The sequence below is a fragment of the Scylla paramamosain genome, chromosome 7 (genome assembly GCF_035594125.1).
Source record: "Scylla paramamosain isolate STU-SP2022 chromosome 7, ASM3559412v1, whole genome shotgun sequence".
Lineage (NCBI taxonomy): Eukaryota > Metazoa > Arthropoda > Malacostraca > Decapoda > Portunidae > Scylla > Scylla paramamosain.
This window is the reverse complement of record NC_087157.1, coordinates 10,472,501-10,485,000: the sequence shown is the minus strand read 5'-3', so window position 1 is coordinate 10,485,000 and position 12,500 is coordinate 10,472,501. Positions and strand designations below refer to the sequence as shown.

Genomic DNA, 12,500 nt, shown 5'->3' with positions numbered 1-12,500 from the left:
TTTTTAAGATGTCACCTTTTTGATTTATGAGATGAGTTGTACAGTGTATAATATAAGTATGTACTCCATATTGTATGTTTTCTTTTTCAGATGCAATGGTATTTGAGGAGTCAGAATCAATAGGGTCAGGTGTGTCTGGGCAGCAGTCTCCAGAACCTGCCGACCAGTCCAAGGCATCCGTGGAAGACACAGGAGGCAGTGGAGGAGGCTCAGCAGGAGGCGTCCTAGCGGGAGGTTCTGTAGTCGTCACAAAGCCTGGTAGGATGGAGAGTGGTAAAAAGCTATTGCGAGACCGTACCTCAATTTTTTCCATATCCAGGGTTACCTCACGATCTTCCTCGGCTACTGCAGCAGGTCCTGGTAGTCATGTAGGAAGTGGGGGAAACATTAACAGGGTTACTGTAAATGCTTCTGCCTCTTCATGTAGCAGTAAAATCCTCAGCACCTTCACACAGGACCACAGCAGTTCACCTGAGTTGAAAGCAAATACACCATCAAGAAATACTTCTTCTGTTAAAGGCAACTTCACCTGTGCCACAAGCCTCAACAAACCATCCCGTCGGACCACTTCTTTACTCAACCTGTTTGTGGCGTCCACTTCCTCTGCTGGTATGTGGCTGGTCCTTCTGTCCTTGTGTTTCTTCTGGCTCTGTGGCATCACGTAGCACTATAAGATTGATGATTATGATAACTCAAGTGTGGTTACTGGATATCATTTTGGTGGCTAAAACGAAGTATTGGTCTGGGTTAGTGGCTTTCACTCATACATATTGCAGATGTTCCATAAATGTGCATGTGGGACAGTTAAATATTATTAAAAATACAAAATCATAATTGGTGACAGACTTAGTGGTTTATGAAAATATGTACTGATTGACTTAGTTTTTTGAGATCAAAGTAAAAGGCAAAAGAAAGTTATTTGATTACTTTCAAAGGAATTAAGTGAGTGTCAGAGAAGATGTGGGGAGTGGGGAGGGATAAGAGAGTCAGAGGAGATCAAGTTGGATGAGAACAAGATATGATGGTTAAGAAAGATTCATATTTAGATGCATCCACCATTTACTTTTAAAATATTCTGGACCTTTTGGGTAACATTACATAAAGTGATAAGCTGGAAGAGTCAAGAATTCATGTACTTTTTTCACAATAATGCCACTTTTTAATGTATGGCATTGATAAATGTCTTGGTAATTTTTCATAGCATTTGAAACAATTGTATAAAGATATGTGAAAGTAAGTTTCTTCATAAATATACTATTAATTAACACTTGTTTTCAAGGATTAGTTTGCAGCACTTGAAGATATGTCTTCTCTGACAAAATGCCTAGGTGAAAGAAGGGAAATGGAATCCATGTATGACTTAGTGTACCGTCTGATTAAAAAGTGTTGATTACTTTATTGATCCACATGGAGAAGACATTTCGCTGGAACTAGCTTTGAAATTCTTATATTCTTATTTGCCTCTTTTTATTCAGACAGCTTTATATACTTGTTTTGGAGAACTTTGCTTAAGAAACAGCTAATCATATTTTTCTTTTAAGTCATCTTGGTCTGGCAGAACACATTGCTGAAGGTTGCTGGAAATTACCATACCTGGGTTGACTAATGTTACCTTTTGTCTGGGTTAATATGACCTTGCAGGTCGCAGTGAGCGTGAGTGGTCTGCCCCTCCCAGCTGTGACTCAGGTGGGGGGGAAGATAGCCAGGATGGGGATGTAGGTGAAAGGGACACTGAGAGCCTGCCCCCATCTCCAGCTAAGGCTTCCCCAGCCCGTGTGACTAGTGCCCCCACCAGCCCCACGGCAACAGATGATTCAAGCCTGGGTCGCACTGTATTCCGCTCATCAAAGTGTAGGGTTAACCAATTTCTTTTGTGATTTCTTGGTTTATTTTATTTTGCTTTTGAATTTGGAGAGGTTAATTTGGCTCCCATAAGATAAGAGTCTTGAGGCAAAACCTCTTTGTAAATCCAGGTCTCCACATTTCTTTTTTTTTTTTTTGTGGAATATAAATTCAACTACCTGATTTGGAAAACCAAGCCATTTAACCTTTGCAAATCTTGTTTTAAATTTCTGCAATTTTTTTTTTATTTATTTATTTATTTTTATTTTTATTTTTTTGTGGTGATGTTACCCTTTCATGGTAATCACAGAAATAGTGCATCAGTTCATCATACCCAAACCACATCTAGATGAAAAAGCTATACCCAGTCATACAGTCCTAAAGAATTAGATTCATAGTCAACAACTCACTGGTCCCTATTCAGGTAGAAGCAACTGCAATTACCGCTGATGTAGTAGCTGCAAAGAAAAAGAATGAATTATTTATATGATGCCAAAGTATAGTTATAGGTGTAAAAGAGAAGACAGGAATGCGGCTGAGATTTACTGAATGTGTGATAGTGGAGATGGAACATCTTGGCTAAAAACTTTGACTGCCTTGCCTTGTGCTTTGGGCATTGATGAGAAATGTATTGTTGTTCCACCACTGTGCCCACTGCCATTACGTAGTTTGCTGGTTGTGAAGGTGGGACAAGCAAGATGTTCATGCATCATTCAGTGCTCTTGCAGATTCAGGTGGCTTGAATTTGCATAATTTACCTCCAGTCTTAATTTACTTGCTGCAAATGCAGGAATGCATTTACTGTAATTATTTCTTCAAAGAAAAAACATTAACTATTCTGTTAGTTATATAATTCAAAACCTTTACTATAAGCTGATATCCTAACACAGATTGATAATGATATCACCTGCACTTTTCCAGTCTCACATGTCCTCTGTTGTAAGACTGGATTTAAGCTTCTCATCCTTTGACTTTAAATTTTACTCTCAGGAGAGACTCTGCAAAGAATAGAGTTAGCTAGTACAGTATTCCCCTGCTATTCACAGGGGTTATGTTCCCTGCTAATAGCAAAAATTTGCGAATCCTGAACACAACCCCTACAAAGCTCAGAAATACCTATATTTATAGTTTAAACCATAAAATATATGTCTCACTTATTAATCATTGTGCCAGTCTCAAAAGTGGAACACACACAGGTGGCAAATTACTGGGGTGATCAGCTGACCTCTTTCCTCTTGTGACCACAATTTGTCAACCTGAAAATAAAATAAAAGTGCCGTCACAGGAGACAGTTTCTTGAGAAATTTGTACTGAGATTTAAAGTTGGTAACATTTCATGGGAAACTTGGTGGAATATTCAGTGAAATTTCAACCACCAGCATGTTGGTTATTTTCTCTCAAGGTCAGCAAGTTGTGGTCATAAGAAGAGGAAGGAGGAGTTCAGCTGATCACTCCAGTAGTTCGCCACTTGTGTGTGTGCCACAATGAGTTCATTGGAGCTTGCCTTTGATATTACTTTGCTTATCATTTTGTGATTTGAGGCTGAGGTTAGGTTAAACCATTGTGGGTCCTGTGGGTGGCTTACCACTCCAAATTAAGATGTCACTTTTGGAGTTCTATCTTCCTCCTTTTTTTGTGAATATGCAAACCTGCGAATGCCGAATTGCAAATAGATGGGGGAACACTGTATATTACTTGGATAGGTGGCCAGTGTGCAGAACAGTAATGTTCTTTCTCTTTCAGTTTATGACCAAACAGATCTAGATAGTGTAAAATTGTTCAACCAAGATTATTTGTCTCCACTACTGAACATTGATAAAGAAATCTCAATAACATAAATAGAAAGATAGCTAGATACACACACAGTAAAATTCTGTTTATTTTCGTCTAGATTTCAGTATTTCTGGGCTGCCAGTAGAGATTGCACGTGATCCATTGTGTTTTGAGATGCGTTGGATATCATATCTAATTCAGTCACATCCATTATGTTGCCACTTCAACAGGGGAGGAATAGATTTATTCTTTCACTCCAGTGCTAGTTGTTAATAATGCAAGTGCTTCCATCCTTTATACCAAGTGGAAGTAGAAAAAGATTTATCTTTTGCAATCTAAACTCTACATCCCTGAAGCATATAAGTGCACCTAGAGTCTGGCAGAGGTTTAAACCAAGGTGGCTGATTGGGTCTTGAAAGGAGTATTTGCATGGTATAAAAGGCCCTCTTTTCCCCCTTTGGTGTTATTCAGTTGTAACTGTATAGAGTATGAGTATACATGTTATTTGTAATGATATCCTACTGTAAAAATGTGGTTTGTAATTCATGAGATTATTGTACCATCAGATGATTCTTGAAAACAACACACATGACATATACATGTTAGCTGTTGATGACATCAAATTATGACATGATTGGCTAAGCAGCCAGTGGCACCATAAAGTGTGTTATTTGCTGTTTTATTTGATGAATTGATATTGCATAATTTCTGTTCTATATATTTATCATTTATCAGTTATTTACAGTGAGTCATCATTATATATTAATATCTAGTTGTTTTACAGTTAAAGCTGTAACACTATGGCTGTTATGCCACATAAACACTTTTAACAGCCATTCTTGATCTAAAACTTGCCAAGGCTCCAGGTATAAACTTTGAATGGGTAGAGTATAGTATTCTATTGATAGTTTCTCTCATATGCTTATTGCTTTTCATGGCTCTGTATCACAAATAAATCCATCGTTTCATAGTAGAAGTGAAATATTGATTCTTGTTGTGTTATGCTTATTCAGACACAAAGATAGATATGTGTAAAATTGTATGATGTATAGTGGTTTGTTGACAACAGAAATCAATTGATCATTAGCACACTGGTAACAATCACCACTCCTCACTCAGCTGCCTTATCCTGTCTCTACCATCTTGTGTGGTAATTAGTTTGTGGTGTAGTTGTTGGTCTGTTGGATGTAAGGTGATGGTCAGTGCATGTAGTAAGGAAATTATATCACTAATTGCATCTAGTTCATTGAGGATTACTTTTAGAAATGAAGAATGCAGGATTTTATGATGTGAAAGTTGGTATCTGAATGTTAACACATCAGGTAACCTAACATATATAACAAGTTCAGTGTGTATACTGTATGTGATTGTGGATTATCTGGCAAGTCCAACTTTATGTAGCCCAGATAAACAGAATTTTACTTTACACACACTTATGAAAACTCAGGGTATGTAGCTGTTCATTGTAAATATGTAGGATTGGTTATTCTTATTGAATTGATTACTTGTGAAATGTTTAGAGATTATGAAGATGTTACTGTTCCAGATGTAGCATTATGTTATTATGAAAACAAGTTCCTGATAATTATGGAGATGCAACAACATTTGGACATTTGGAATGAATCTGGGAAACTGAAATAGCACTGGCCTGCCTTAGCTTGCTTTGCATTTCACTTATTGTAAACTGATCCAGCAGTTACTTGGAATATTGAAATTGTGTTTATTAAAGACCAAGGTGTAAAAGTGCTCCACATTTATCATTGATATTCATATTTTTCCATCTTTGCATCAGACCAACATTTCCTGTGGCAGGGGATAGCTGAGACAAGGCATTCACAAGCACACATTTTCACTTGCTATATGCAGTATATATATATATATATATATATATATATATATATATATATATATATATATATATATATATATATATATATATATATATATATATATATATATATATTACAATGACATTTTAGTCTCTAGGCCTTCATGAGGAAAAGAGGACTGATCTTAGTTGGTCATACTGTGCAAGGATCACTTGTACACTGTATGCAGGTCTCTTCACATCAGGACCTGGTAAAAGAATTGGTTCATTCCTGCTGCTCCATAACACACATTTTCTGCACAGGTCCTTGAGGATGTCTCTTATTTATTCACAACTTTCAGTATTTATTTCTTTATTTTTTTTCTTTAAGTGTTTTCCCAAAATTAAAAACACCATCATTGGCCATTACAAATCCACTGGTGAATTAATTTTTTCTCCACTTATTTATTTATTTATTTATTTATTATTTTTTTTTTTTTGTGTGTGTGTGTAAATTATAGAACTGTGCCAGTCTCTTCTGAATTCTACTTGCAGATATATTGCTCTCATCCCTCTACATCCTTTTTGATCTCCCTCTTCTGCACCTGCTATCATTTAGAGGTTCAGTTAGTCAGTCTTCTGGCCTATAAATTACCTTCTCTTCCAGCTGTATATCTTATCCATCTTCATTTTTGATGGAAAAGGGATGGCTCTGTCATAGTAACATCCTTACATAGTAAAAGTTAATTCTCTCTCTCTCTCTCTCTCTCTCTCTCTCTCTCTCTCTCTCTCTCTCTCTCTCTCTCTCTCTCTCTCTCTCTCTCTCTCTCTCTCTCTCTCTCTCTCTCTCTCTCTCTCTCTCCCTCTCTCTCAGACTGTACATCATATTGAGTGATAGTTTTATTACCATTCATCTTAGTGTTGTGGATCATACCTAAAGTAAAGTTTAGCTGATGGCAAGTCTCCACATTATTTTTCATTTACTCATTTTGTTCTACCAAAAGCACCTCTTGCACCTTGGCTTCACTATTTTGTATTTTCTTTTTTCTTCATATTTGATGCATCTTACGTATTTATTTATTTGTTTATTTATTTATTTTATTTATTTATTTATTTATCTATTTATTTATTTTATTTATTATTTATTTATTTATCTATTTATTTGTTTATTTTTGTTATTTATTCACACTAATGTCTAGTGCCAGCACTTCATTTCAGTTATTATTACCAGCACTTCTAACTACTGGAACAGTTTTTATGTGGATTGACTTTGGAACTGGGCATTTGGTCTGCCATTCTTTACTTCATATTACAACACATAGCTCATAGCTCAACAAGTGTCTTCAAATTTTGAGATGTATATTATTCTAAAAAGTAATGTCAAAAATATCAGCTAATATCATATATCAAGGTCATCTTATCACAAAGTATAATTTATTTGAATAGAATGTTAATGTTCCAGTTAGTTGAGAGCAATGAATATTTTACACATGTGAAGGAAAAGGCCCTTAAAGTACAGTCAAAAGCACATAATTGTTTCTCTGGATTGCAGTTAAATGATGGAAAGTTTTCAGCATCTTTCAAAGCTCTTAAGCTATGAATCAAGATAGATTAAGTAAATGTTAGAAATAAGTTATTTTAGTCTTGATAGAAATTATACAAGAAGTAGTGGACATCATTGACATTGACATTATTTTTTATTTGATATGGAGGCAATGCCCCTAAAAGCTATTTGCTTACCTATTACTGCCTTTTTGAGTATTAGAACTTTAATGATTTGGTCCCTAATTTTTTGTTGCACCTCAGCATAGCTAAGCTTTACCAAACATTTCATGTCATGTATGTTTGTAGTGTAGTGGTTTAATATCAAATTGTAGATTTTTTCTTGGAATTTTCAGGACAATTTTTTAAACCAATGATATAATAAGATATTTGTCAGATCATGTTTATGTAACCAGGAATAATGATTGTAAAGCTTTCTGGATTTAGTATGATAATTATATGACCTTGATAGATATTGTTTAAAATTTAATCTCATTTTGATTCTAGAAAGAGGCTGAGCTATGTGTAAGAAGCCATACTTCTATGGCAGTAACCTTGAGCACAATCTTTTCTTTCAGTGTCGTTACCAGGAGGAACACCAGTATTATCTTTTGGTGGGTACAACCCTGTGCTATCCAAAATTTCCAGGCTCATTTGTATGTGATACATGACAGTAATTGTGGAAGACAACATGAGGTCACACAGTGTACCAATAATCAGAATGCCATACAGTAATCGTATATTGATTTTTTAGAGTAAATTATTAGAGTGATGGCCTGTTCTCTTCACAATTTCTTGCCATTTTATTTTCCTGGTATTAGAATTGCCAATCTTGCCAGTAAAAGCTTGTAGATGTGGCATCCTTTGTAGTGCAGAGGACACACACACGTGTCTTCTATGGGACAGTGCTTATACATCTCGTCTGGCGCTTTCTTGATTTCCATTAACTGACTTGTCACACACCATGCCTATACTTTATGTTGCTGCTCGTGATTGCCACAGAGCTTACTCAGACACAAGGTCAGTTTTACGGACCAAGCATTCCAGTTGACACATTTCTCTTCATGGTAGATATGTACTTGAGGATAAAGTTAGTTACTTTTCATCTGTGTTAACATGAATATCTTGTGAGGTTCATTGGCAGTAATAAGGTTGTTAATGGCTAGTTTTCTGTCTCTGATATATTCCATTACCATTGCAAAATTTTCTCCGTGCAAGATATCTAAAACTTTTGACTATTAACATTAAGCAGTGATTCTGTCATTTTGAAAATACCTGATAAATCTCAGGAATCCAGGAACATTATATTCAGATCATTAAGATATTTTAATGAACCAAAATTTATTAGAGACCAATATTTTAAGGCTATGATTATTGGAAAAGACTTAATTGCTGATTTTCTTAGATTACCTCATTGGGAAGTGCGACTATTCTTGGGGACTGAATATAATGTATAACGAACATTCAGTGTGTAGCAGGTGTAGAAAATATGTGACTATCTTCTGTAATACTTTACTTCTGTGTAAATATTTGCAGATTTTAATGTTATCCTTGTTCTTAATTTCTGAAATGGATACTTCAGAATGAGTTTAATCCTGTAACAACTATCAGAAACTGTATGTATTTAGAATACCTATGTAGCATCCCACTTTTACTGTGACAGTATATTGCAGAATGATATTCCATTGTACTGTGCTAATACATTTTTATAATTGTTAGGTATTGCTAACTCATACTCACTACTTATCTATATTTTTTGGCCACAATTGTAGTTCTCAGAATGAATAACATGTGCAATTATGGCTTTTCCTTTCAGGCTTACATTATTGTTAATGTCTGCTAATGAATTGAATTGCCAATAGGTTCTTGAAAACTTGAAGTTAAATTTTAGTCATTTGCAACACTTTCCTTTCCAGGGATTTAGGGACTTAAAGGTTTTGATTCTTGAAATTATTTAATATATAATGTTAAGAATGATAATCTTTTTGTATAGACTCAGACTGTAGTTTGATGACCTGTCATTCAGTTCATTATTTTATTTCATATTCTAAATTATTTTCATACAGTTGAAAATTCTTTTGGTAATTATGAAGTTAGTGAATAATGTACTTGATAATCTTTGGATGTACTTTTTTCATATTTTTTATTTATAATTTTATACTAATTTATATTTATTTCTCCATTAACTTGCTCATTTATATAAAAGATGGGCAGTATTTTTTTTATTTGCTCGTCATTGTGTGTAATATGTAAAATATTTTACAAACACTTTGTAGGTCCAACAGTATTTCCAAGGTTCTGTTTGTTTTTGGTGCTCAACAGGTGATGGAATGAATCCTTGGGCTTGTTGCCCCCCCCCTCCCTCTTTTTTTTTTTTTGTGGCTGGGTTGACCTGCCTGTCCCCTTAATTTCTTTTGTGTTTCTCAATACTCAACTGGTGATGTTATCCTCAGGCTTGTCTCTCAGATTGGCTTTTATTCATGTGGCTGGGTTGGACTACCTGCCTTTGTGGTCTCATTTTATTATAGTTATGGTTACTTTTTTTCTAAAGCAGTGTAGGCAATAATTCTTACCAGTTTAATAAGCTGGCACAGTTTTCCATCTTTTCATACTTAAGAAAACAAGTAGCCAAGGGATAGGAACAGAAAGAAAAATATTAGTGGAATTTTCTGTTAAGGGCTACAAAACTATGCAAATGTCAAAACTGCTGATTTTAGCATTCACATTAATTTGAGTGACATAGGAATGTAATACAGTTTACAAGTTAAAAAAGAATATCCAAAAACAGCTAAGGGATACCAAGCGAAGCACTACTTATGGATCCGGATTTCATTCTATCTAGGATAGTTGATGGGCTGCCACACACATGCAGTGTTTGGGTAGATCTTTGTGTAAAAGCAGTCCTCAGGAGGAGCAGATTACATTTGAGTCCTGATGATATGAGCAGCTAGGTTTCATTTTAATTATTTGCATAGTGAATTCTCATATAACAAAACACATAACTGATGGCAAAAAAGGGGTTAGGTTCTGTGACTCTTGTCAAAGGTAAGTTTTCAAGCTAAAATATATGATACCAAATGCAACAAACAATTGTGTATTACAGAAATGTTGATAAAGCAACCTGAAAGAGAAAACAGCATACAAAGAACATGATTTTATATTAATTAGATATATAAAATGTGCTTAACACTCAACAATGCATAGTTAATGCACAAGGGAGGGTAACTCGCCCACCTCTCTTGTACCTCTTAAACAATTTCTATCTTCCTTGCGAATGCACAAGGGAGGGTAACTCGTACCTCTCTTGTACCTCTTAACAATTTCTATCTTCCTTGCGCTCTTGACTATGGATGCCACGTCTGTTCCTCTGCTTCTGCTTCTTTCTTTAGCCTCCTTGACCCAATACACCATTTTGGTCTTTGTCTAGCCCAGTGGTTCATAATCCCAGGGTCACGACCCAAAGTTGGGTTGCCAAGCCATTTCAATGGGTCACCAAGGATATGTGCACAATTTTTACTCCCAATATACATATTCAGAGTGTTATTAAAGTATTAATCCTTTGTATAGAATACCTAAAGTCATTAACATCTAAAGCTAAATAAATCATAGAGACATAGACTATTTAATTGAGGTGAAAAAACAGCTAACATCTCTACTCTTGCCTTTTAGATATAATTTTAATTTTAAATAAAAGAGTGTTTATGAAGGTATATGGGTCATCATGTTCAATCTAGACAGGATTTTGGCTCGCAGCCAGAAAAAGGTTAAAAACCACTGGTCTAGTCCTTGGTGCCTTCTGCTCTTCCCCACTCAAAAGCCTTTATGCAGAATCAGAATTACCATCCCTTTCCCAATGCAGTGCTTTACTGTCCTGATATTGCTATGCTTGCATATAGCAGTTTCCCTCTTCCCCATTATTTGTTCCACCCTCTACCCTTACAGTTCCTTCCCCTTCATTCATCATATCTTCAACTTTTCCAGTTCAAATGAAAGCCCTACTCTCAGCCTTCCTCCCCCTACACTCAGTCCACTTCCTTTGTTTCTCCCTTCCTTCTCCCCTTGGCTCATCCCCTCCCCTCACATCTGTCTAAGGTCACTACACTTTCCAAAGCTGGTATTCCACCCTTAATTTTATTGTTCTTCTTTCATGAGGATTTTTATACCTATGGTAATAGTATCTACATCTATACCGATGGGTCAAAACTTCTTCCACCATTGGTTTTGCTTCCCTTTTCCCTCAGAAATCCTTCCAATTCCAATTACTGCCAGAAGCAAGTATCCTCACAGCTGAACTATACACCATCCTCTTCACTTGTATGACATCTCCTTTCCTTCCCCTCGTCTTCCTTGACCATCTTTACACATTCTTAGAAGTCCCTCTCTTTCAGTCTGCCCACTCACCACATTCACTTGTCCAGGAAATACAAGACTGGTTCTACTGGCTCTTTCATTTGTCAGTTTGTCACAAGACGGTTACTTTCTGTTGGGTACCCATTCACATTGGTATTACTGGCAATGAACACATAGATGCCCTTGCATGTTGCGTGATTACATTCCCAGGCCCATCTCTTCATATCATGAACATCCCAGTCACTGATTTCTACCCACTATTCAAACAGTTTCTTTATGACTGGTCACATCTGACAACCAGTAAGTTCCAAAATGTCAAACCCTCCATCTCCCTCTGGCTAGACCCATCTCAGAAGAAATGCTGGGAAACTGCACTTGCCTATCTCCATGACACACATCCCCCCTAATGTCACATTCTCCACCATCTCTCTGTACAATCTGTAATGTCCACATCTCAGTACATCATATCCTATTACCTACTATCATGCCTCTGCTAAGCAACAGCACTCACTGGTGCCTTCCCTCACCTTTCTGCCCTCTCCCGAGATCCCACTCTATCAGACATCCTATCTGAATTAACCCCACTCATTTTCCTTTAATACTTTAATATCCTCTCTTCAACATACTGGCCTTCTCCCTCCCAACACTCCACCTTTTTCTTTTTATTTATAACTCCCAATCCACTACATTATAATAGTGCTATATGACCACTGATGTCTAGCACACTCATGTCTTTTGGTTAACCTTACTTTCTTACTGCTAGGAATTGCATTGCCACTTGGGAGGCTTAGTTAGCACTTGAGAGGCAAAATAATCTGTAATCTACACCCATGGTCAGTTGCACACACAACACCACACCAAGGACAGCAAATGAAAGAACATGCCAACACACACTGTAACATATCCAAGTACTGATCAGTCACATAAAGCACTGTACACTGTACTTGTACTGAATTGTGAATATGCTTGCAAAGAAAATTATGATAGAGAGTGAGTATACGAGTATAATAAGGCCATAAGAGTGGGAGTCTGAGAGACACCGAGTTCAATCTTAAAGAGGATTGGCAGGAGAATGAATGGTAGATAGGGAACTAGGGAGGGGTGCACAGTTCTCATCTAATGCTCACAAACTTATCCCTGCACATCAGCATCATCATACATCACCAGACAGTCCAAATATGTTAGT

At 36.3% G+C, this 12,500-nt stretch overlaps 1 protein-coding gene across 3 annotated transcripts in view; it reads left to right on the top strand.

Moving 5' to 3' along the window:
* The window catches only part of LOC135102058 (F-BAR domain only protein 2-like), a 56,610-nt gene that overhangs the window by 15,094 nt on the left and 29,016 nt on the right, over positions 1-12,500 (top strand). For all 3 annotated transcript variants that reach the window (XM_064006716.1, XM_064006718.1, XM_064006717.1), the window contains exons 7-9: positions 91-258; positions 1,642-1,851; positions 7,543-7,578. In XM_064006716.1, the coding sequence (XP_063862786.1) occupies positions 91-258; positions 1,642-1,851; positions 7,543-7,578 (414 nt within the window). The remainder of the gene's footprint in view (positions 1-90; positions 259-1,641; positions 1,852-7,542; positions 7,579-12,500) is intronic.